At 41.5% G+C, this 25,902-nt stretch overlaps 1 protein-coding gene and 2 long non-coding RNA genes across 8 annotated transcripts in view; 2 read left to right on the top strand and 1 right to left on the bottom strand.

Annotated features, from left to right (window-relative positions):
- The window catches only part of LOC310848748, a 38,823-nt gene extending 34,911 nt beyond the window's left edge, over nt 1-3,912 (top strand). For both annotated transcript variants that reach the window (XR_014566578.1, XR_014566579.1), the window contains one exon: nt 3,794-3,912. This is a non-coding gene — a long non-coding RNA (uncharacterized lncRNA). The remainder of the gene's footprint in view (nt 1-3,793) is intronic.
- CA8 (carbonic anhydrase 8) overlaps nt 1-4,685 on the bottom strand; it is a 42,271-nt gene extending 37,586 nt beyond the window's left edge. For 2 of the 5 annotated variants that reach the window (XM_083748048.1, XM_083748051.1), the window contains exons 1-2: nt 4,432-4,685; nt 1,814-2,005 (exon numbers count right to left, since the gene is read on the bottom strand). In XM_083748048.1, coding sequence (XP_083604174.1) covers nt 1,814-2,005; nt 4,432-4,507 — 268 coding nt within the window. In that variant the 5' untranslated portion in view covers nt 4,508-4,685. The remainder of the gene's footprint in view (nt 1-1,813; nt 2,006-4,431) is intronic. The other 3 variants (XR_014566497.1, XM_083748050.1, XM_083748049.1) reach the window with 3 other exon arrangements.
- A 2,389-nt stretch (nt 4,686-7,074) lies between these two features.
- LOC310848767 lies at nt 7,075-10,910 on the top strand. The gene is made up of 3 exons (XR_014566599.1): nt 7,075-7,137; nt 8,339-8,506; nt 10,703-10,910. It is a non-coding gene; the product is annotated as an uncharacterized lncRNA (long non-coding RNA).
- The last annotated feature ends 14,992 nt before the right edge of the window (nt 10,911-25,902 follow it).

Here is a 25,902-nt window from a genome sequence, read left to right as displayed (position 1 = left end):
ATATTGTCTATTCATGGTTTGCTCTCTGCTGAAAAAGTAGATATATACTGTACATGAATGATCAGTTCTAGAGGTGCAGTAAGGACATTTTCAGTGGGGAAGGTCTGAAATGTTAGGTTTTTTCCCATGAGATACTAGCAGCAGTGAAAAAGTTAGGGATTTTTATAGCCCTCTTCCTGATATTGAAATACCATGGACCATTTCGGACATTTTCCACATAAGGTAAGAGAAAGAGGATCTGCTATGCTTCCAGATAATATTGCTGGGGGAAAATCTATGCGCATCCCTGAGGATGTGCATTCTGCCCTGAATTTGAAGATATTTTCCCATACGAGTTAGATGCTTTTCTCCAATTTGGACATGGCCTGCAAGTGCAGACAGATGAAGCACAAGTCAATTGTACTTCCTTTCCTGTCACTTCTGCAGAATATTTTAAGTGGCTCTAAGAAGAGCAGCAGAAAGGGAGCCTCCCTCAAATACCCCCACCAGCAACTGTGGGATAAAGGGCTCTTGTAACATCAGCATCCTCTGCCTCTCAGGAAGAAAATTGGCAAGGGGAAGAGAGACTGAACTGGCTTTATCCACTAGCCACTGAAGGAGCAGCTGCACCAAAGGTTTTCCTCTTCCCTCCCATTCCTTTCCCCCTTGGAATCATGTCTATTCAATTGTGAGCCTGCAGGTAGGTACTGCAGGTGGGCAAGGGCCATAGCTCAGCAGTAGGTAGAGCTATGCAGAAGGTACTGGGTTCAATCCTTGAATGTCCCCTGCCTGAAAATCTGGATAACTGCTTCTGGTAAGTGCAGACAATACTGAGCTGGATAGACCAAAGGACTGAGCCGCCTTCCTGTGTTCTTCCCAACCTAAGAGTTGCACGCATCCGGTACGGGTCCATTGACAAATATTTCCTGCTGACCAGCCAGCTAGAGACACAGTGAGAACTTTCCTTGTGGTCTCCCAGCTGCTTCGTAGCATTTAGAGACTGCCAAGAATATGATAAATAAAAGGCTTTCTTCCTATTGCTCACTCTTGATGCTGGTGTCGTATGTCAGCATATAGTGGCAAGTTGGAGAATTCTCTTTTTAATAGAAGTAAAAAACAAACAAACCATAGAGACAGTTTTACATTTGGGGATGGGACAGACACACAAAGACTCATGATTATGGAGAGGGCATCTTAAGTGTTGCCCATTTTTGCCAAGCCAGTTTCCATCACTGTTACAGATTATTACAATTCTGTTGGTTAGAAGCCAATTATAGCATTATTTCTCCCTATTTTATGTGTCTAAACCAGAGGAAGGCAGCCAGAAAGTGGCTGAAAGCACATATGCTTGAAGCATTGCACTCCTTGCCTGAACGCTTCTGGGACCTTCTTTGCGGTCTTATGACTTGTATCTGACTATTTTTATGTTACAAACAAGCATCCACAGAGTTTTCTCTGAGAGTTTTTCAGTAAAGAAAAAAGAAGGGTATGTTGGGGGTTTATGACTTGCACAATGAAGGGAAAAAATGAAATGGGAGCCTGTGTCTGAAGTAGTTAAGAGTGTGAAGCATGTCAGTCAGTCCCTTGTTCAATGCTCACCTCAGCCGTAGACTTGCTAGGTGGCCTTAGGCAAGCCATTCTCAGCCTCAGTCTTCACACCTGTAATATGGGGATAATAACACCGACCTTACAGGGTGCTTGTGAGAATATTGAGCTAATGTGTATGAAACTGTCTGCTTTTTGTTGTTGATAAGGATAGGATAATTTTAAAATGTGACAGCAATGATGGTTTGGACATATCCCCAAGCAAACAATAAAGAATAGGAAAGCATACCTGATTTGGACTTTAAGAGGATCTGAACCGAGTGTCCATCATTGATGACCTCACAGTCACGGCACACAACATAGTTTGGTGATAAACATACTTCCAACAGCAAGGGGTCAAATTTTGCTTCTCTTGAATTCAGGTTAATAGGAGACTGGTATTCTCCATTAGCATCAGGAAAGACTAATCCCCACTCAACTCCTAGGACAAAAGAAAACATACTTGTTTGAAAACAAATATTAAAGTATTTCTATATTCTCTTCGAATCATGAGCCCTAAAATATATTCCATCTACATCCTTATGCTGATGCAAGTTTCTCAAAACTCTTAAAAGGATTTGCCCAAATCATCCTGTTCGTTCTGGATGTCCAAAGTACAAAACAGGCCAAACTATATGTGATATCAGGAGACGCGGGTGGCGCTGTGGTCTAAACCACTGAGCCTAGGGCTTGCTGATCAGAAGGTCGGCGGTTCGAATCCCTGCGATGGGGTGAGCTCCCATTGCTCGGTCCCTGCTCCTGCCAACCTAGCAGTTCGAAAGCACATAAAAGTGCAAGTAGATAAATAGGTGCTGCTCCGGTGGGAAGGTAAACGGTGTGCTGCTCTGGTTTTGCCAGAAGCGACTTAGTCATGCTGGCCACATGACCCGGAAAAACTGTCTGTGGACAAACGTCAGCTCCCTCGGCCAGTAAAGCGAGATGAGCGCTGCAACCCCAGAGTCATTCACGACTGGACTTAACTGTCAGGAGTCCTTTACACACACACACACACACACACACACAAATGATATTAAATGCAGAATCGGTCTTCATAGTGGGGAGTGTTGTTGGCCTCCTGACCCTAGTGTCACTGGTGGGGCAGGGCAGTGGTGATGTTCGGAGCTGTGTGGGCACATTTGCAGGAGTGCAGGATTGGCTCCATTAGTGCCAACACAGCCCTGACATGACCAGTGACACCTTGTCCCCTGCCTCCCTGCACCATCCAAATAAATGGCAGTAATGACAGTGTTAGGAGGGTGGTTCTGCAACACCACCCTAGCCACTACTAGTTAAGTGAATCTTTACACTTACTGTGCCTATATTTTAAAACTGTTAGGGTGCTAAAAGTAATAAGATCCACAGCAGATAGGGAAGTGGATTTTAACCCTCTCCTCCCCTGCTGCAGTCCTCATGGGAAAATTCTCATTGAAAGCTGCTGTTTGCATTAGGAGGAAGTTTACATTTGCCATGAAAACAGAAACTTCAAAGAGCAATTTTCATCAGGTTATTCTCTCCTACCTATCAACTGCAGTCCTGATATTTATCATCCCCCAGCCCAGCCCAGCTCCTGCCGTTCATATTTTTTTAAAACATGCACGTTAAATGAAAGGGCACATTTAATTTGGTCCAGGTGGCTGTGAAACATGCCAAAGAAGTTTCATTAGGGGACAAAATATATTTGATAAAAGAAATTAACATTTCTATATTCCAAGAAGCAAATGTAAAATGCTTGCCATGATCAATGACCCATCTGAACTGGACAGCAATGCCTTTTTAACCAGCATCTGATTCAGTTAAGCCCAAATCATGGAAACCCAGTTCTGGTTTTGAAGAGAAACTTTGCTGGGACAAAAGCAGTTTCAAATAAAACATCATGAAGCAAACAAGCAAGTATCTGTATTCACCAGAATGCTTCTTCTGATTGAAGTAAATGTCAGACTATGCTTGCACCCAAGATCTTGATTTTACTAATCTCATTAAGTTTTCATAACATCTTCACTTCATCATAGAAACTGTAGACTTGGATCTTTTCACCATATCCAAGCAACATTGCAGGTAATGTAATACCCATACCCACCCCACCCCCACACACTCCGTAAGCTTGAAAGTTCACCCACTACTTCCTGAAGGTTTAGTTGGCTTCAATAAAGAGGTATTACCCAGCTGCTAACTTTTAGGATCCCCCACTAGTGGGCTAACACATCTAACCAGCAATTTTTGTTTTTCTTAGCCTTCTGTCACAAGACCATCATTTCCACAACTCATATACAACGGTGACTGTGTGCTTCATTTACACATTGCTGCCATTTGTGAGCCTAGCCACAAACATTTCTGTACCCTTGTTATTAAATTCAGCTTGGATTATCAAATGTGTGTGGAGATTAGAAATCCCTTTTGATTTCCCTCAGTCTGTGCTCACTGGACAGTAAAAAGCAACAAAAGCAATCCAGCTTTTTGTGTGTACAGCCAGTGGCGCTGTCAGAGCTACAGTGTTTGACTTTCAAACACAGCGAGGGAATGTGCAACTTATTTGTGGAAATGCTGCATCTTTGCCTTTGGAAAGAGAAGGGCTTACTGCTGAAGCAGTTCTAGAGCTTCTGTGTTTTGTGTTGGTTGTGTTTTTTTAACCTAAAATTAAATAACATGCTTTTCTTAACCCGATAGTTTACACACACAGCCTTTTTCAATGTGCTAAAATGACACCTGATCTTCAAACAGTATTTCCAAGGCGTATTTGGTGACAAGAGTAAATGTGAACTTTATATTTAAGTTTTCTCTCTCACACATGCACACTCAGGCACACAATGAAAATGCTTCACTCGCTCAGCCCACCTAGCAGCTCACAGTTTCAAGCCCCAACCTCCTTACCTTCTTCATAACCCCACTCCAAAGTCTCCTCTTTTTCAGGAAAGAGATCCGATTCCTCAATGTAGCTGTCAGCCATTCCCAGGCGCTCTCCAGCAGCTCCGTTCCTCAGAGCACTCTGGCTTTCTCTGGAAGGCTGCCTTGCGGAAGTCTGTTCTCCGCAGGCAGCCAGGCTCTGTGTGTGTGTGTGTGTGTGTGCGCGCGCGCGCAAATCAGGAGCTGGAGACTTGCACTGGAGAACAGCTCATCTATGACTGCGTGTGACAAACAGATACGAGAGTCAGGAAGCTTGGTTGATATTTGTTTGGCCCCTGTCACTTTTATATGCATTTCTAGAGAATCCTGAAATGTGATGGTATTATTAGTCAGTGTATGATATGGGTTAATGAAATATAATACAGTACAGGGATGGGTGGGTAGGTGGAGCAATCAAATCCAGGCATTTAAGGCAAACAATTAGGCTGTGAAGAAAGATAGATGCTCTACAAGGTGAAGGGATTTGTTTGCCTCCAGGAGCCTCTAAAACAGGGGTGAGGACCCAAATGTTGTTGGAGTTCAACTCAAATCACCCCTGCCTGCATGGACAATGGAAAGGGAGGATGGGAGTTGTAGCCAACAACATCTGAAGGGCCACAACTTCCCTGTTTGAAACCAACTCACTGAAGAACTGTGACGTGTGTGTCCAGCTGTGTCTAGACTTGTAGCTAAGCCGACAACACTTGAGCAGGAACTGTCCCATGTTGGAATGCATCTGTTCAAAGAACAAAGTACAGTGGTACCTCGGGTTAAATACTTAATTCGTTCCAGACGTCCATTCTTAACCTGAAACTGTTTTTAACCTGAAGCACCACTTTAGCTAATGGGGCCTCCTTCTGCCGCCACACCGCCAGAGCCCGATTTCTGTTCTTATCCTGAAGCAAAGTTCTTAACCTGAAGCACTATTTCTGGGTTAGCGAAGTGTGTAACCTGAAGCGTATGTAACCCAAGGTACCACTGTATTGCTGTGTGGAAAGGCTGGTGAAAGATATGTGGCAAAGTCCCGGGGCACAATGACCAAAGCACTGACCACATGACTCCAGAGTAGCAAGTTTACTCTGTATGCTGGAGAGCCTCTAGTGATCTGTCTTGATTTAGACTCACTTGCATTTTAAGAAAGGAAGACTACTTCTTTTTCACGCCCTAGAATGCTATTACTAAGCATTCCAGACTCTCATTGTTTTGAGGGAGGGGTTCAAGTACGTATCTGAAGTTTATGTTTGTGTAATAAAAACGGATTGAAACCCTGCTGCAACAAATTCATTTTTTAAAAAACATGACTTTTTGCCATTTGGAAAGTGATGGTGAAAATGCACTAAAAAGTGTGGGGTGAATGAACGACTAGTGGGAAGACATGTGTAAAGGCCCTACAAGCATATCAGGATGAATGAACAAGACAAATGCTCATTGTCTTATAACTCAGTTGCCACACTCATATGCATGTCCAATTTGACAGGTAGGTACCAATTATCCTAAACCTCCAGCCTGTAATGATCACTCTGGAGAGCACGATGTCTTCCCGGGTTAATTTTATAAGAAAACACCTTAACAACCATATCTTAGGCTGTGCATGCCTTGGAACCAAACTGGAAATTTAAGAGAAGTTCCTAGTAGCAACAGTAAATAAAATATAGGGCCTCTTCACATCAGGCTATGCAGGTAGTGGGCTTATCCTGAAGCCACTGATTAGTCAACCTATTGTGGAACAGTTACAGATAGGTAGTCGTGTTGGTCTGCTATAGTCAAAACAAAAAAAAATTCCTTCCAGTAGCACCTTAAAGACCAACTAGAGAAACCAGTAGGAGAACACTTCAATCTCCCAGGACATTCTATACAAGATCTCAAAGTAGCTGTTTTACTACAAAGGAATTTCAGAAATAGACTGGAAAGAGAAGCTGCTGAATTGCAACTTATTACTAAACTTAAAACCATGGAGAGACCTGGTCTGAACAAAGACATTGGATTCTTATCTCATTATACATGACAAAGCCATTTTTCACCTTCTCACCCCTTGCTTTTTCCTGTAAGACCTATTGCAGTCGTTAAGAGTCGTCAACAGGCTCATCACAGCTATCTGCCAATCACCCATTCCCACCCCCTTCTGAGTAATACCCCTCCCCACCTTCTCACTATATAGAAGGGTCTGGTGACTTCTGTTTCAGTGTATCTGAAGAAGTGTGCATGCACACGAAAGCTCATACCAAGAACTAACTTAGTTGGTCTTTAAGGTGCTACTGGAAGGAATTTTTATTGTGGAACAGATCAACATTGCTTGCCATACACAATCTGATGTACTGAACAAGCCCAGCTGAACCCTTCAAAAAGCCCTGCCTGTAGTTTTTTACACATGCCACAAACATCATTTAAAAATGGATTTCAACATGGCTGTTTCGTAGCAGTGATACACTCAGTGTCCTGAGTAACTTCCAAAGTTTCCCTTAGCGTGCATCTTGGCAGTGAAAATTGTAGACACATTATACACAGCTGCAGAAGGTGCTCAGAAACATGAGGACAAATTATGAACTACATTTTGTGCTTGTACATTTTTATTAGAGGAAGGTGCAAAGAGGAAGAAGACAAAGAACACCAAACCCTGAAACAGAAATGTCAACACAAGCTTCTTTTTGCAGGACCTTTGTTGTTTGTTCTTTGATCAACGAGCAAGACTCTGAAGTGAGTCAATGTGCTGAATCTAATTTGACCCTTTGGGGACCAGAAGGTTATTCCTCTTTCTACATTTGCTTTAAACAAGGATGTGCCCAACTATAAGTCTACATGGCCACAAGGGCAGTGAGGCTGTGTAAACAAAGCTTGGGGGAAAGATTAACTTTTCAGAAAAACAAAAACAGAAATGCATACCTTATATAATAGGGGTTTTCCATAATAAAGAAGGTAACATTGCTTATTCAAGGTTGTCTCTGGGCCAGAACTCAGGGGAAATTTTATTGTACTGCCCACCAGCATGGGATACACAATGTGTACACTTATGTATAGTAGATACCCATCACTTTTACTTGTTTTTAAGAAAAGCAGCTCTGAGAGGAGATGGTTGGGAGTAGAGGAATTACGTATGTGAGGGAAAGAGTGTTTAATTATCTCAACACCCTTCTCCAAATTGCCCTTTTTTGCTCTCCCAAGAGGTTTCAGAAGTGTTACTGCCTGCACAAAGCACTCATTTTGAACATTAAGGGTAGAGAGTCACTACGGGAAGTTTTGGAATAGACATATGGTTGTGAATCTTCCCTGCTTGACCCACATGATCCCAGTCGATCAAAGCTACTTTTCTAAAGGGGAAAAGGGGGCATCCGTTACACACCCCTAGGCTATCTTTACATTGTTTAACTGCTGGTTAGTAGACTCAGGCTAGTAATCCTGGTGGCTATCAAATATGAAGGATACATCCATTGCTTTATAGTGTGTGTGATGACCTACCAATACGCATATATACAAGCAGTGATTCAGTTCCATGTTTAACAAGGCAATGCTAAATCTGAAAAACATTATGGGAGGGGGAAAATTACAGCTACAACAAAATTCAGTTTGGCAAGATAGTTAAAAGACTTTCTAAAATATTTAGCCAAAGAGGAAAACAAAAGAGGAAACAAGAACTTTGTAACGCAGAGCAAGGAAAGGGGGTGACACACAACAAGGGGTATGAAATAGCAATATGGAGCAGGATTAACCAAACAAACTCCATCAGTGGAAGCCCTGTGCAGAGACTTCCACTTAATTGACTTAGGAGGTCGGTAGAAACCACAGAATGACACACAGGGGGAGGAGAGCGAGCATCATTCTGTTTGGAAAACTGAAATGCTGATGCAGATGGAATGTCTGCATAGCATGATGCTGAATTTCATCCATGATGTCTTTGTAGGAAGGATGCAGGATACAAAATGCACAGCAACATAGGATGCAGAAAGTTGCCTTGTACCAGATCAGACCATTGGTTCACGTAGCTTGTCTATGCTGTCTGGAGGTAGCACCTGCCCTGGGTTTTGGACAGAAGTCACCAGTCCTACCTGGAGATCTTTTTGCAATAAAAGTATGTGCTTTATCACTAAGCTATGGCCTTTACCATAACTCAAACTCAATAAAAGGAATAGAATGAGATTTTCTAAACAAAAACTGCTGTCATGAGGTCCTGAAAGATCATTCGCCTAATCTTAATCAGGTTGAAAGCCAGAAGGGATTCCTGAAAGAATTAGGGAGACTAATCAGGTCATTTGGGACACTCTTGGCTTCAGTTGGTCTTTTTATTTATTGTGGTGGAGTCAGAAATTAAATATTACCTAAAGTAACTGAGTGAGCTGGGAGAAGCTAAAAATTCATGTGAACAAACAAGGGCTGGAGTAAAAGGTCACATAATATAAGTGCAATTTTTTAAAACCAAAGAAATAATGAATTTCGAATATTAGAATTAATTATTGCCTAGCCTGCCTCCTGTTTTGTTTTTTTACATAATACTTATTTAACAGCCTTGGTCTCTGAGCATTTTTAATGAAGGAAACCCACTTATTGAACATATTAAGAGAGCAAAATACTTTGGGTATAACACAGGTAGTGAGAACAAGCGTAAGATACCCCATCAAGTAAATATTGCTTATTAGGACATAACACAGAAGCATCAAAAAGCAACGCAACTTTTCATGCTTCCGAGTAAGAACCGGTTGTGGCTTGCACTTCTCCATTGGGAGACATTTAGCTCACAGTGGTGCCTGCTTCCTCAGACGTTACTTGGGAGCATAGAGATATGATGTGCTTCACAGTAATGTATAAAGCTGATCAGGCCCACCTAGCTGAAATGAATCACTTCCTGCCTCATCAGGCTGTTTGCTAATGTGGAAAAGTTGCCCTTGGACATATAGTGATATGCAGTGATAAACCAGTTTAATGTTATGTATATGACTCTTGAGAGTCCCATGGACTGCAAGAAGATCAAACCTCTCCATACTGAAGGAAATCAACCCTGAGTGCTCACTGGAAGGACAGATTGTGAAGCTGAGGCTCCAGTACTTTGGCCACCTCATGAGAAGAGAAGACTCCCTGGAGAAGACCCTGATGCTGGGAAAGATGGAGGGCACAAGGAGAAGGGGACGGCAGAGGACGAGATGGTTGGATAGTGTTTTCGAGGTTACCAGCATGAGTTTGACCAAACTGCGGGAGGCAGTGGAGGACAGAGGTGCCTGGCGTTCTCTGGTCCATGGGGTCACGAAGAGTCGGACACGACTAAACGACTAAACAACAACAACAACAACATATGACCCTCAGTCTCTTCTGTTTTCCCCACTACTCTTTTCCTCCTCTGCATGTAGGAGATCAGAACCATCTGCTCCCATTTTAAGCTAGCAAACGTTGTTTCATCTGAACTATGGTTTGCTAGAACAAGCCAAGACCAAACCAAGATCCTGCCTTGTTCAGATAAACCTCAATTAAAACTAACCACAGATTTTAGTTTGAACACAACAACAAAATGGTTAGTTTAAAACAGAAGTGGATGCTTCCCATCTCCTCTTTGCATCTACACTGAAGGAGATGGGACTGGGGAGCAGGCTCACACATATAGCATTAAACTATGGTTTAGCTCAGTGCTGGGGAACCTGTGGTTCTTCAGGTGCAGCGCCAGATTCAGGGCAGTGCAGGCAGTTCCCCCACACAGGGTGCTGAACAAAACTGAGAAGATCCATTTGGGGGCACCAAATTTTGGCCTCACATAGGGCCCCATATTAGGGATGTGGGTGGCGCTGTGGTCTAAACCACTGAGCCTAGGGCTTGCCGATCGGAAGGTCAGCAGTTCGAATCCCCGCAACAGGGTGAGCTCCCGTTGCTCTGTCCCAGCTCCTGCCAACCTAGCAGTTTGAAAGCACATCAAAGTGCAAGGAGATAAATAGGTACCACTCCGGCGGAAAGGTAAACGGCATTTCCGTGCATTGCTCTGGTTTCGCCAGAAGTGGCTTAGTCATGCTGGCCACATGACCTGGAAAAACTGCGGACAAACGTCAGCTCCCTCGGCCAGTAAAGCGAGATAAGTGCCACAACCCCAGAGTCGTTTGTGACTGGACTTAACTGTCAGAGGTCCTTTACCTTTTTATGGCCCCATATTACTAAAGATTACCCAAGTCCACCTGTCCTAACTAAGTGTTATCAGACTCTCATTCTTGTTATTCCCAATAGTCAAGGATGATGGCAGCTGTAATAAATCAACTTCTGAAAAGCCACCGGTTTCCTATTCATGTTCTAGTGTTACTTCTGAACCTGATCATCATTATAGAGGACCATCTGCTTCATCAGTGAAACACAAATTGCTTCTGCACAACTCAAAATGCTAAACAGAAAATTGTAGAACAGGGAGGCAGAATATCCTGCAGCTGGTCTGGCACACCATTTCTTCATACTTCAATCCTCAATTCTTTGATTTTTAACAATGTAAATTGGTATAGCAGTTAAAATTCCATTTTAGTTGGGTACCTCTAAGCACTCTAAAATACTAAAGTGCTGGATATTATTGCTAACATTTATAATTAATTGTTCATGTTCTAGCTTGTTAACTGGTTTTAAATTTAGAGCAACTGCAAGTACTGAGAGTCTTATTTGGGTTCTTTTCATTTGCCTGTGTGATGATGAGTTGTTATATTCCAAAACATTAATGTAAGCATTTATAAGTAATATAAGAAACCCTAATGAACAGAGTTCCAAAGTGACATTAAACCTTCTTGTTGACAAATTTGAAATGAAATCTTATCTTTCTGGAGGGCAATGCAGTAAAACACCCCTATAAAGGCAGAAAGAGCCATGTGCCACCAATATAACAAATGGCAATGTTCACTGAAGCTGTGTTCTTTCTGCTGCATTCTCTCTCTCTCTCTCTCTCTCTCTCTCTCTCTCTCTCTCTCTCTCATTTTCTTAAAAAAACAAACAACACCAAACAAACTTTAATGGAGGGTGGGGTAATCATAGTGCTGATAGACTTTGCCAAGCTAGCCAAGATTACGAATGGGTGAAATGTTAGTCTGTAAAATTTCTTTATCTGTAAAACAAAGCAAAGAAACCTACTATGGAAACACAGTTTAATTGTTGTTAGCATCTGTGTGACCAGTGCAGAACACAAAACCACAAATCTGTTACTGTATTTCTAGGAATGAATAGGCATGTGAATGACCTGCTTTATTTTTGTCAATACTTGCCCTCCCCCACCCTGAGTTGTTGTTAGGGGACACATGACAGTGGCAGACCCATGTCTCTAAATGCAGCTTTGCCCCAGTCATAGGCGGGTGGGTGGGGCAGGAGGGCTGGAATGTGAGACAGGTGGCTTAAAATACAGATGGGGACAAGGACGAGGGCTGCTGAACCCTCACCCGTCACTCCCCTGCCATACACTGTCTGTCCACTAGGGTCACTTTGTTCTCAGCCAGGTTCAAGACTTTGATTACTATAGCCATCTGAAGTGAGGCTATTACCTTTTCTCTGGGCTTTCTGCAGATCTGACTGGCTAAAAGGGTCAGTTCAAAGGGAAATGACGACTGCAAAAGGCTTGGTTAAACAAGCAGTAGTGGGTTTCTTTTAGCTTATAGCTATCAAGCACACCTTAGCTGCTTGCGTGGAAGCTGGAGAAATACAATTTGTACTTTCTGATGGAGGAAACGGGGTGTTTTACAACTATCTATCAAGGAGAAGCCTGAGGAGATCCAAGGGTATGTTGTTTACTAGGGATGTATAGAGGATTCAAATAAATCCTGCACTGAGGCAGAGGGATTTTGGGCTGGCCCAAGACAAAGCAGGATCTTTTTGCTTTTTCACTTGTTGAAGCAGGAAAAGTCCTGAAGCACTTTGTGGTGATTTAGGCAATCCGTTTTGTTCTTTTTTTTCAAAAAGCTACAGACAACTGTCTACTAAAAGGGAAACAATGTCTCTAAGTTTATAAGCTTATTGTGTGAGGAAAAGACCAGAGTGTGGATGGGGTGGAGGAGGAAGCAACTTTGCAAAATTAATACCTACACCTGGAGTTTAAGGAAAACACAAGAAAACAGAAGGCAGGAGAGGCAACTCCTTTGCAACTAATAGCCCTGGCTTGTAGTCAAGGGGGGATGACTTCACCCAGACTGTGAATTTCTTTGAGTTCCTCTTAACCCCAAATAAACTGAGTTCAAATGCTTGTGGACCTGTCTGCCTGCAATTTGGCAGATTTCTTTTCCAGGGGCACCTTACGAACCAATTGCTCACAAGACACATGGGGAGGTTAAGTTATTTCTTTTATTTCTCTTTTTTTTTACACTGCATTGACTACCCTTAAAGGAAAATCAAGTATTTAGAAGGGGAGACACTGCCTGCAAATTTTATCAGCTTCTGCCAAAAGCAAAAACATTATAGCTATTTTTGATTTCTCAACAGCCAAAGGTGGCAGAGGTGGTATTTAGAAATGAAGTAGGCTCAGATAGGCCCTGGGCAGACTTCAAAACACCTCAGACCAAAATGGAGTGCTCCATGAAGTGACAAACCCTACACTGTGGTTGGTGTACACTCTTATTGTTTGCTTTGGCAGAAACTGACACTGGTTTGAAGATTTAACACTACACCGCTAATCCTTGTCTCCTTCCCTGAGCTCAGCTTGTATATTTCCAGATAAACAGATGTTACAAACAGTACTATTGTATTCCAGTACAGTGGTACCTCAGGTTACAGACGCTTCAGGTTACAGACTCCACTAACCCAGAAATAGTGCCTCAGGTTAAGAACTTTACTTCAGGATGAGAACAGAAATCACACGGCAGGCTTGTGGTGGCAGTGGGAGGCCCCATTAGCTAAAGTGGTACCTCAGGTTAAGAACAGTTTCAGGTTAAGAACAGACCTCTGGAACGAATTGAGTTCTTAACCTGAGGTACCACTGTATTCTCTTCTCATAATGAAATGGAAGTTGAAAAAATCTGCTTCTTGAACCATCCTGCTCCTTGTAAAATTGGGAGCATAAAACATTAGCTGCGAAGGACCAACAGGTGTTTCACTGTTTGGGGCTACTTTGTCTGCGCTTTTCTGGGTGGGGACAGGCTGGTAGGAAGAGTGTGATATATGTCATTTAGGGTGCAGCCTGAGCAGAGGCCCTGCCTGTTTGGATGCTTTCTACACACCTATAGCATACCCACAGTCATGTTGCCCATGAGAACTACACTACAATTCTGTACTAAATAGTGATGAAAGCTTTGAGAAATTGACATTTGCAAGCCTGCCTGTTCCGTTTCTTGTTGTTTTGAAGCACTAATTTCACACACTGCTTTTCTTGTAGTGTGCTGAGGCAAAGGAAAACAGTGTGTCTAATGTTCAGCGTGCCTTGTCAAAACACGCTGCTTGCATCTTAAGATGTAGAAATTGTAAAACTCACAGATCTGAGCTCCTAATTTACATATTTCACAGGGCTGAATGAAATCACCACACTATAAGGTTTAATGGCACATGCAAATAAACAAAAATATATAAGCAGGGTTGGTGTGAGTCCACAGTGGGTGGGATAAAATGGTGAAGAAGGCACTCAAGCAAGGGAAGGGCTCCTTCAGAAAGCTGTCTATCCCTAAGGTCGCTACACCAGGAATTGACAAGCAGCAGCCCTCCAGATGTTGCTGGAGTGGAACTCCCATCATCCCTGAACGTAGACCAAGCTAGCTGGTGCTAATGTGAGTTGTCATCTAGAAGCATATGGATGGCCACAGTTTTCCTATCCTTGCCCTACAGCCTCCAATGTATTCTGTGCCCCATACCAACAAAGTTTTCAGTGGAGACTAGGAGGGCAGAAGCAAGTTTAAATAAACTTGTAGCCAGATTGCCAACCACTTCTTAATCCCTATATGCACAATTGTGCACTTGACTGGGAATTAGTTTTTTTTTAGTGTGCAGTGGTGCCAGAGGTTTCAATTTTTATTTTTGGAGGATTATTCCTCCCCCATAAGGACACTCCAGAGAACAACTCACATTCAAGCTTGTTTTTCAGAAAAAAATACAAGTTTGCCAGTTCACATTGCAATGCTTGTTTAGCTGTTTGTGCTTCTGTTTAGTTAGGAATTGCTTCTGCGCTATTAGAGTGTGGGTGTGTGCTCAGTATTCATATATAAATTGTTTGTGTACCAACACCTAGCACACAATTGACATTCAGTACAAGATAAAAGTAGTTTTATAAAAGAATCACTCACCTTTCACCCAGCAAGACTACAGCAGGGCTGTGAAACGAACTTGGCCGAGACATGGCAAATGCTGTAGACAAACAGCCACAGATTGAGAACACAAACCACATGGCCTTGATCTGATGTTGCCATAGCCTGGATCACATTGAGGAATGTGCAGAGGCAGGATAGGGAAATCAGACCTACCCGGGGTGCCACCAGCCCTTGGAAAGGAAGAAGAACAATAAATAGCTGGCATTGTTGGCACAAAAGTGGAAAGACTGGTGCCCAGTGAAGATCACATCCTATACCTGCATTTCAGGCAGATGTGGCAGTTAAGGAGCTCAAGGGTGAACTGCACCTGGACCTCCACCTGAGGCTTCCTGTCCAGCTCAGCTCAGAGGTGCCAGGAATGCTTAGATGGGTTATCTGAAAGTTTGGGGAAAATGGATGAGGAAGGTTTGGGGCCTCCGTTCTGCTCTCCTCATTATTCTGCACATTCTTGAAGCCCAGGGGGAGGAGAGCTTGTCGTAGCAGGAGAGGGACACACCCTGGATTCTTCAGCAGCCTCTTGACCACCTTCCTCTGCTTCAGCCTCTGAGTCTGCTCCCTGTCACCAGCTCTTCCTGCTCAGTAAACCTTGTTTCCCTTTCAGCATCCAGCCCCTCCTCCCAAACTTCCCCCTCTGAACTCTCCTCAGTGTCCCACCACCAATACCCTGGCTCTGAGCCTTCCTCCTCTGGGGGTTCCCTGGCTGCTGCCTCCCACCACTCCTCTTCGCCCAGCCAGTCCTTAACTACAGCCACCCACAACCCTGGATTAGGTACAACTGAGGGGCTTACATGACCATACTTTTATATTGCCACCTTTGATTTCTGCAACCAATTGGACAGGGCTGGGCAGATAGCAGGAATCCATCCAATTGAAGCAAACATCTCTCTGCAAGCATTTCATCTGCTGTTGTCTCTTCATCATGACAAGAAGCAAAAGGTTCCTAATTTCCCTTTGCTGAAACCGAAGAGGCCATTTCTTACAGCAAGGATGGGGAAGTTGCAGCCTTCCAAACGCTGGTGGAGTCCAGAGCCAGCAGGGCCAGAGATTATGGTTCTGTAGCTCAACAACATCTGGATAACCACATGTTCCCCATTCCTGCCTTGCATGGATACTCTACACTCCATGTTGTAGATGTCAGCCATGCAAACTAGACAGGGATCACGCAGCTGGTGCCTTTCTTCTTATGCTGCAGGATTCAAGCTACAGCGCCATCTGCCTCTCCTGGAGCAGTTGTGAAGTTGTTTAAATGTCTTCCAGGATAAATTGCTATCTAGAAGTGTTCCAGGGTCAGATTCAAACTCATCTAACCATCTAATCTATTGATTCATTTAATACATTTCTATACCCCCTTGATTCAAAATTTCCAGAGTTGTTCACCATGATCACAATTGCCTCTTCACAAGTTATATATTTTCATTTGATTGCCTCCCCTCTGCACAAATACACACAACCTTCTTTGAAAAAAAGAAAAGTACACAATGATTGCCAGAACAGCTTCTGTGCACCTCTGCTTTCCCCTGATGTGTGAAGCAATTTAACCACGGCATGCACAATACGCTTTTTAACAGTTGTTATATTTAGCTTCTATTAACTATTCCTCAATAAGAGCAAGATCAGAAGACATTCAATTGAGGGTGACTTTCCACTACTGCAACCGTACTCAGCAATGAAAAGCAGTTCTATCAGGTTTACAGGCTTTGCTGCTGTAGGAAGACAAAGGAAGCATTCATGTCTGGCATGCACATGATCTATGCAGCCTAATGGCATTAGACCAGCTCACTGAAGCATTCAGCAAGTGAGAAAGATAAGAGCACACCCCACCTTTCCTGCTAGGACCCCAAGGGAAGGGGTTTTGTTTTTGTTTTTGCAAGTAATCTTCCTTGAAACCATAGGCATAATGAATGGGATTTTAAAACAGACGACGTTTGTGTTCTGCCAAAATATTACCAACCGGAATGCTACTTTGAGGTCACTATATATCTCAAAATACAGTATTTATTAGCTGAGTATAGTTCCGGCTCTTACTCCTTCACTTCATTATATACATGCTTATTTCAATGTCGAAATAATTTATTTTATTTCAGTTACAGAAGCAGATGAGATTTTAAACCTCTCCCTTCCCTTGTGGATTTTAAATCGGCCTTAAAGATTGGGAGAGTGATGGGCAGAACCTGAGGTACCACTGTACTTGAGGGAACAGCTCCTTTTTTGTTTAAGATGCACATGACCAACAAAGATTTTAGTTATTCTTAACAGAGGCTATTTCACATCTGGGCAGCCCCTGCTTTTACTCTTAGCATTATATACATATTGCCATAGATATGCTCTGCATAGCCAAAGGTGTTGCTAGCCATAGCATTTCTTTCATACAGCAAGTGACCACAGGTTTGACAATACACACAGTCTCTGGGGATGTCTTGTCATCTCCACTTTTCATTGTTTATACCTGCCAGTAGGAGTTAGGCATGCAAAAGGGGGCTGCTCAGTATGAGAAAGTGCTTTTGTCATAAGAAGAGCTCCAAGCCACCACAGCCTGAGAAGCAGAAATATTAAGCGAAAATCCAGCAGGATTGATTGCTTATATTAACCTCATTTCCTCATTTAAATCATTTTAATATTAGTTAATAAATCAAAGGAATAGGCTTTGGTTGGAAGCTGCATATTTATCAACATCATAGGAACACTCTTAAAAAGACATTGCTCTTCATCACTAGATCAATCGTCATATTGCCACATTCATCATACTATGTGGACTCCACATTAGGTTAGCAATATGTAATAAAGCCTTCATTTACTTTCCCTGCTCCAGACCTTCTCAGGGCCTATTTTTCACATATATTCTCCTCATGCAATGTGGCTTGATACAGACCTGTATCAACACTGGGATACATTGTAGAATGCAAAATTGAAAACTGAATGCGCACTTCCTTATTATTTTCCTTTGAATTAAACTTTTCAAAATGCAGGGAGAAGGGGGGAAGTAATTCAGATTTGCTTTTCCTCACGAGTTCCTTCAAACAATTTGTATTAAAATACCAGAGCCTATTGCTGTGCTATATATATATGTGTCAGTTGGAATTCTATACGCAGGCATCCTGATTCAATAAAGTAGCTCTGTGGATGAAGACTGGTGGTCATGTTGTATGAAGGATGATTACCCTTTGGGATTCAACCCTGAGCATGTTGAGGAAGAGGTGGTCAGCATCCTGAGCTTCTCCTGGAGACTTTGCATCACATGCTCAGCTAAACTGATGTCTCTGGCAATGCTCCTCACTACAAAATAATCTCCACTTTCAGCAAGAGTAGAAGAGATACTTGACTTGCAGTATTACACATACAGCAGTATAGTGGAAGGGGAACTTGGGCGAGAACAGCTCCCTCTGGGACCTTTTCCTCCAAAACAGAAATGATGATGTCATCTGCTGGAGTGCCAGGGTAATTAATGGACCTTCCTTGCTCTCAAAAGCCAATGATAATGGGGCTTTCATGTTTGCTTTTGACAAATAAACATAGAAGAAGTCAGAGCCCATGTGGCTCCTAGCACTACCCAATAATCGCTGTTATAAGCTATAAGCTATAAGGTCAACTGCACTATCAATATTGCACACTATCAGGAATATTGCATTTTTCTATGAATACACCTCACTGTGTTCTGTCCACAAAAGTGGGTGTGACATGGCTGCTGTGGGGAGCCATTTGCAGTTTATCTAAATTTGTATACCACCCTTCATCCAAAGATCATTGGGCTGTATTCACTATAAGCCTTGTGCCATTTCATGACCTTGCTTGTATTTCATTTTTAATCAAAGTTTTAATTATTGCTAATTATTGCTAGGGATTAATTTTTTAAAGATCACCTGATACTGCTGCAGCAAGTCACATAATTAATGTATTGTGTAGTTAAGTGTTAAGTACCGTATTTTTCACTCTATAGGACACAATTTTTCCCCTCCAAAAATTAAGGGGAAATGTGTGTGCGTCTCAAGAAGCGAATGCAGGCTCCTTGGCTTTAGTTATAGCAACGCGAAGCCTCCGAAGCGCAGAGGGAGCGCTCCCTCCACGCTCCGGAGGCTTCGCGTTGCTTTTGCTGAAGCCTGGAGAGCGAGAGGGGTCGGTGCGCACTGACCCTTCTCGCTCTCCAGGCTTCAGGGATAGCCGCCTGAAGCCTTCGGAGTGCAGCGCGAGTTCCCGCTGCGCTCCACAGGCTTCAGGTTCCTTTCGCTGAAGCCAGGAGAATCTTGCTGAAGGGGCACTGAGCAGAGAGGGGGAGAATTTTTTTTTCTTGTTCTCCCCATCTAAAACAAGGTGCGTCCTATGGTCGGGTGCGTCCTATAGAGCAAAAAATACGGAAATTTTAAGAATGTGTGCCCCTGCTTCCTTCCTTCTTAATATGGTTTCCTTTCCCTAATGCCTCTAGATTAGGAGTAGCCAATGTGCTGCCCTTACAATGCCCATCTGCCCCACCCAGCATGACAAATATTCAGGGATGATAGGCTGTAGATGATACTCCCTAGTTATAGATGATCTTTAGCAATAATGTACTTGTTAAAAATGTGCAAATACTACATAACATCCCTTGATCTACAGCTGTCCTCTCAAACTTTCCCAAGAGAATGCAACCTGAGCTTTATCTTAACACTAAGAATTGCCAAAAGCCTTCCTCCCCCCCAACCCCCCCCCCCACACTATAACTGACTTTTTCATTCAAGATTCCTAAGGGAAACACTTTCTTGTCTTCCATTATCTCATTTCCAGCTGGTTTTCACTGCAGTTTAGCTGTTCGTATCCACATGAATTCAGTGAAAACACTATTAAGAGTTTACTCTTGCAATGGCTTTATTTATCCTTGCACAAAATGATGGTGCCAGCCAAAATCTTTGCAAAGTAAAGAAGTTCATTACACATATATTCTAATTTGCGACTATTTCTTTCCTTGGCAAATGTTCCACTGTGATTTTCAGCGCTCTAATACTAGCTACATATGAAAGTTCACATAGCAGTAAACACAATCATATGGATTCGGAGTCCTGTTTATGCTCAGAGAACAGGAATGGGGAACTAGGTATTGTTGGATTCCAACATGCTTTATGTTGGCTGGATGGTGTCTGACATCTTCAATAAATAAACCAAGTAGTATGCTTGATAAATGAAAAATAACAACTCAGTAATCTTTCATAGGCACCAGCAGTTAAGCCTTCTATTATATGCATATAATTCAGCAATTAATCAATTAATATTTCCCAGGAACTTGCAAGAACTCTTTGCTAGAAAATACAGTAGATAAAAGACTGACATACTAAGATTCACTTACTAAAAATATAATTTCATTGAATTAATATGGCTATACTTCAGTGTTAGATACATACTTGAGGCAAGTTCTCCACCTAGTGGATTGATTTCTAATCCTAGAAATGAAACATAATGGTTCCTTAACTTGTATTGTATAGCAATATAAGGAAAAATAGACCAATAATATAATAAATGTCACGTTATTATCTTTTCAGATAAGCCCTTGACAGGCATTTGTTTCGGAAGCTGCTGGGTATTGTTGCCCGCAGCAAACTTCGGACTCAGGTTATCCAGTGAAATCTAGAATGTCGGGTAGTGATAAAGCGGGATATCAAATCCAAACTCTTCTTCTTCTGTTAAGATCATGGCTGTATATTTGGAAGCAACTAATTAGAACATCAGATGTGATTTTTGGAGACCTGAAATGACATATGGAGCAAATGTGCTCACAGACAATTAGGGTAGGCTTCTCACATAAATAGCCATCATTCATGCACAGAAAAATATGCAGAATTGACTCCAGATTTCCAAGGAATGCAAACAGGATCACTCACAGACATGAATATCACCAAATAAGAGGTGAGAAGGGGATCAAAAAATTTCAAAGACACCTCCTGCCTGATGGCTGACATGAAAGAGCCAGTGTCACCCATGAAATAGAATGGTAGAAGATTCAGGACAGACAAAAGGGATGCCTTCAAACACTGTGCATAGTTAAACTATGAGATTCGCTACCACAAGATGTGGCAATGGCCACCAATTCAGATGGTTTCAAGAGGGGAGACAAACTCATGGCATACGGTATATCAAAAGCTTCTAGCCATGATGACTATATGCTACCTCCAGAATCAGAGGCAGCATGTTTCTAAATAGTAGTTGTTGGGGATCAGAAGTGGGACAGTGCCATTGTGTTTATGTTCTCCTTCTAAGCATCTCTAAAACATCTGGTTGGCCACTGTGAGAACAGGATGCTGGATTAGAGGGGCCTTGGATCAGATCCAGCAAGTTCTTCAGACAAGGACAGGAGGAGGAGGTAAGAATATGTAAAAAGATAAAATACAGTGGTACCTCAGGTTACAGACGCTTCAGGTTACAGACTCTGCTAACCCAGAAATAGTACCTCAGGTTAAGAACTTTGCTTCCGGATGAGAACAGGAATCATGCTCCAGCAGCACGGCAGCAGGAGGAGGCCCCATTAGCTAAAGTGGTGCTTCAGGTTAAGAACAGTTTCAGGTTAAGAACAGACCTCCAGAACAAATTAAGTACTTAACCCGAGGTACCACTGTAAACAGAGCTCAAATTAATGTTTTTGTTTATGCTATATGGCAGGAATGCTCAACAGGTCGATCATAATCTACCGGTCGATTCCTGGTTGATCGCGTATTCCTGATCGTGATCAGTGCTCCCCAAACTTTGGTCAATACAACTTTGGTCAATACAATGGGTAGATCACTGCTAGTTTTTTTTTTAGTAGGAGTAGATTGCAGTCTCTTGGAAGTTGGACATTCCTGAGGCAATGAACAGATAAAAGGGATAACGGTAGGAAGTAAACAATATAAGGTTAAGGCCTTTGCTGATGACTTGGTACTAACTTTGGAAAATTCGACAAATACTGTAACAGAAATTTTGAATGAAATAGAACAGTTTGGCCAATTGGTGGGATTTATTTTGAATAAGAAAAACAAAAATGATTAGTAAAAATATGGATCAAGAAACTATTGATAAAGTGCAGCAACAATTAGAAATAGAAGTGGTAAAGAAAGTTAAATATTTAGGAGTTTGGTTAACCCCCAGAAGTATTGATTTGTATCAGAACTACATACCAACCTGGAGTAAGATTAAAAAAGACTTAGAGGTGTGGGAAAGAATGAAATTCTCATTTTGGGGAAGAATTGCAATAATAAAAATGAATGTGCTACCAAAGATGTTATTCTTATTTCAAACCTTTCCAGTAATCAGGGGGGCAGCTATCTTTAAAAATTGGCAAAGAGAAATTTCAAGGTTTATATGGCAGGGTAAGAAGCCTAGAATAAAGTTTAATCTACTGACTGATATGAAAGAAAGAGGAGGCTTCGCCCTGCCAGACCTGAAATTATATTATGAAGTATCTTGCCTATGCTGGTTGAAGGAATGGATGAAATTAGAAAACACTGATTTGCTAGATCTAGAAGGTTTTGATAATAGATTTGGGTGGCATGCTTATTTATGGTATGACAAAAAGCGAGTATATAAAGGTTTCGAAAACCACACCATAAGAAGGTCTTTGATAGAGGTTTGGGAAAAGTATAAAAACGTGTTGGAAATAAAAATTCCGTATTGGTTGTCACCACTAGAAGCGCTGAGTGTGAAAAAAATCAATATGAAAGGGGGGTGGGCAACATACCAGAATTTAATAAAAAAAGGTAAGGTAAATGGAGGTTGAAGTTGTTTGAAGTAGTTAAGGAACATGTTAATGATTGGCTGCACTATTTTCAAATCAATGAAATGTTTAAAAAAGATCTAAAACTAAGAGGTTTTGAGGATAAAGAGTTGAAATTTCAGAAAGAAATAATAAACAGTGATTTTAAAGTTTTGCCTAAAATGTATAAGATACTATTAGAATGGTATACAAAGGATGAAGAGGTAAAATCGGTTATGATTGACTGGGCCAAAGATTTTGGATATAATATACAAATGGAGGATTGGGAGAAATTATGGAAAGAAGGTTTAAGATTCACTGCATGTACAACAATAAAAGAAAATGTGATGAAAATGATGTATCGATGGTATGTAGCACCAGTGAAGTTAGCAAGGATGTATAAAGGATGTAACAAATGTTGTAAATGTAAAGAAAAAGAGGGTACATTCTATCATATGTGGTGGAAGTGTAAGAAAGTAAAAAGCTTTTGGGAAATGACGAATTGAAGAAAATGTTTAAGTACACTTTTGTTAAGAAACCAGAAGCGTTTTTACTTGGTATTACAGGGAATGAGATAAATAAGAAAGGAAGGAAGCTATTTCTATATGCAGTGACTGCAGCAAGAATACTGATGGCTCAGAAATGGAAGCAAGAGGAGCTACCTACATTAGAAGAATGGAGATTGAAGATGACGGACTTTGCAGAACTTGATAGACTGACGGGAAGGATCTGAAATCGATGAGATCAGAGATTTATAGAAGACTGGGAAATGTTTACAGAGTATATGCACAAATTAAGTGATAATCAAATAACGCTTGTAAGCTTCAATGAAGCTCTGTAAAACGAAACATTAGAATATGAGTAAAATAAGATTTAATTTATAAAAATAATAGAAGTAAGGTTTTAGAAATGTGTAAGAAATCAAGAAGGGAAGGAGTATCAGTCAAGTTGAGAGAAGTCAAAAAAGAGAATGGATATAAAAAAGATGTATGAACTGTATAAATTTTATATTGGAAAAAATTGAATAAAAAAATATTTTTTTAAAAAAAGGAAGTTGGACATTCCTGCTATATGGCATGGTTTTATTTCTTAGACAAATTGTAAGGTACACAGTCGCTCAGTGTCACCAGTATATGCAAATGTTTGTCTCAACGAAGATGTTTTAGAACCTTTATGTGTAATAATGCACATAAAGAACTAACAGATGGAGAATACTTTTGTCTTTACATATCTTTGTTATTTGTAAAGGGAATCTTTGTATGAGCTATCCCTTTGGAGCTGTGCTATATCTTTATACTTTTCTCCTTCCAGGATGTGACTCTTTATGGTTTACATTTTGTGTGTGTTTGCTCTCTTTCTTTTTGTTACGTTTGCACTTTTTAAACAAAATCATTAAAATATTAAATGTTTAAAAGTTAAAAGGGATGATTTGTAGAAAATGGCACTTCAATCAATGGCAACTCTTTTTCCAATTTACAGAAATAAAACCAACATATTTAGGAAGGAGAACAAAAAAAAAGTTAGGTTTTTAACGTGCACTTTAAAGGAAAAGGCCTGTGATAGGGTGTCGCAAGAGGAAGAATTCCAGTTATAGGGGAAAGGAAACAAGGGCAGCCCAAAACAAACAAACCAGTCCAAAGAAAGAATTAAAGGAAAGGCAGGCACAGAAAACAGAAGAGTCGTAGATAACAGAAAAGGAAGGCAGTATCATCCTGTTTTTAAGTTAGGTGCTGACATGATGACATGCTGGATCAAATATCTAGATCAGGCATGGCCAAACTTGGCCCCCCAGCTGTTTTGGGACTACAACTCCCATCATCCCTAGCTAACAGGACCAGTAGTCAGGGATGATGGGCACTGTAGTCCCAAAACAGCTGGGGGGGCAAGTTTGGCCATGCCTGATCTAGGCAGTCTCAAGTCAAATGGCTGGCTGTTAAACCTGAAAGCAGAAGCTCAGCCATCCTGGCTTCTGGGAAGTGGGGTGGGTGGCTAGAACAGGGAACCAATTGCACTGCTAGATTGTCAGGCAGAAGCACTGGTTAAAATGGCAATGCGGTGTGTGTGTGTGTGTGTTATTTACTGAGTTGAATAGGATCCAAAATGCAGCAGTCTGATTGGTCCTAGAACAACAGGATTCAGAATGCAGCAGTCTGATTGGCCCTAGAACAATAGGATCCAGAATGATTCAGTCTGATTGGTCCACAGGAGCCACCCAATCCAGCTCCAGGTGGAAGTGAATCCGCAACCTGATTGGCCTACAGGTGAATCCCAGAATTAGCTAATCACGTGGGGCCCATTGTGTAAATACCGTAATGTATATAAAGCAGACATTCTGGGAGAACTTCCATTCCTCCTCACCACTATGAGCTGAAGAAAGAGCATGAAATCCACTCTCAACTCCGAGTATATTTCAGTGTTGGGGTGTGTGTGTGTGTGTGTGTGTGTGTGAGAGAGAGAGAGAGAGAGAGAGAGAGAGAGAGAGAGAGAGAGAGAGAGTTTGGAACAGGGCAAAGTATGCCAACAGAAAGCTAAAAAGAACTTTTAAGTGTAACATAATTTAAGAATTATCTGAAATACCCAGTCATCAAGCAGCCAGTCATGTGGCAAGTATACCAATTATATTATTGAGGCAGCTGTAAAAAAATGAATATTTTTAAGTATCATGACTCATTGTTCCGTTCATTTTTATTGCTTAAATGCTACTGTCACATACAGGTTGTCGCTACATTGTTGAGTGCCCTGCGTTGTTCACAGGGTAACTTTTTATCCCAGTTGGTGTCAGCACTGGACTTGAAATTGTTTCGACAGTATATGTAATTGTTTTCATATGTTTGTTTTAACTGGCTTGTATCCAGTGCAGCGCTAAGTAAGCTCCCGTCAGCGCAAGGCTTCCTGCTTTCCCCACCCTGCTCCTCCCGCACCCTCTTCAAATCTGCTCCAGAGTATCAAGGGAACCCCTAGAACAGATTTAGGGGAGGCACAAAGTGAACAACCTTGTGCCGACAGGACACTTCTCTAGGGCTGCATTAGATGCAAGCCACTGCTTTTATAAATGCATTTTTAAAAATTATGTTGTGAGATCACTTTGAGATGCTCCATAAGAAGCAATTCATAAATAAATAAATAGAAATAAGAAATAACTAGCTTTACTGATTTTACAGTCATTATCTGCATGTATCCTAGGCTCATAACGTATCAAATCACACTTGCAATTGGTGAAGTTTCTGAACTTTGGTGAATTAACAGCATTCTAGTCCAAGAGTGTAAATACAATGTTGACTAGAATTAATAAGTTATGGAACTTTTTCCTATCCAACATTTACACAAAAGCAATAAGCAACTTTTCATACAGGAACCGTGTGGAAACAACAACAGCAACAACAACAAAGGCAGTCAGAGTATACCCAATTTTTTTTATTTTTTGCTTGAAATCATCTGAACCTGAACTAACATTTGTTTCATGTGTCAGGTTGTTTTTGTCGTTATTATTTTCTTATTATGAAAGAGCTCTTTGAACAGCTATAGTAAAAGCAAATACTGCTACTAGGTTTGTTC

Source organism: Podarcis gaigeae (assembly GCF_964106915.1).
Source record: "Podarcis gaigeae genome assembly, chromosome: 7".
Classification (NCBI taxonomy): Eukaryota; Metazoa; Chordata; class Lepidosauria; order Squamata; family Lacertidae; genus Podarcis; species Podarcis gaigeae.
Note: the sequence above shows the minus strand (reverse complement) of the source record. Positions and strands in the feature narration are given on the sequence as shown.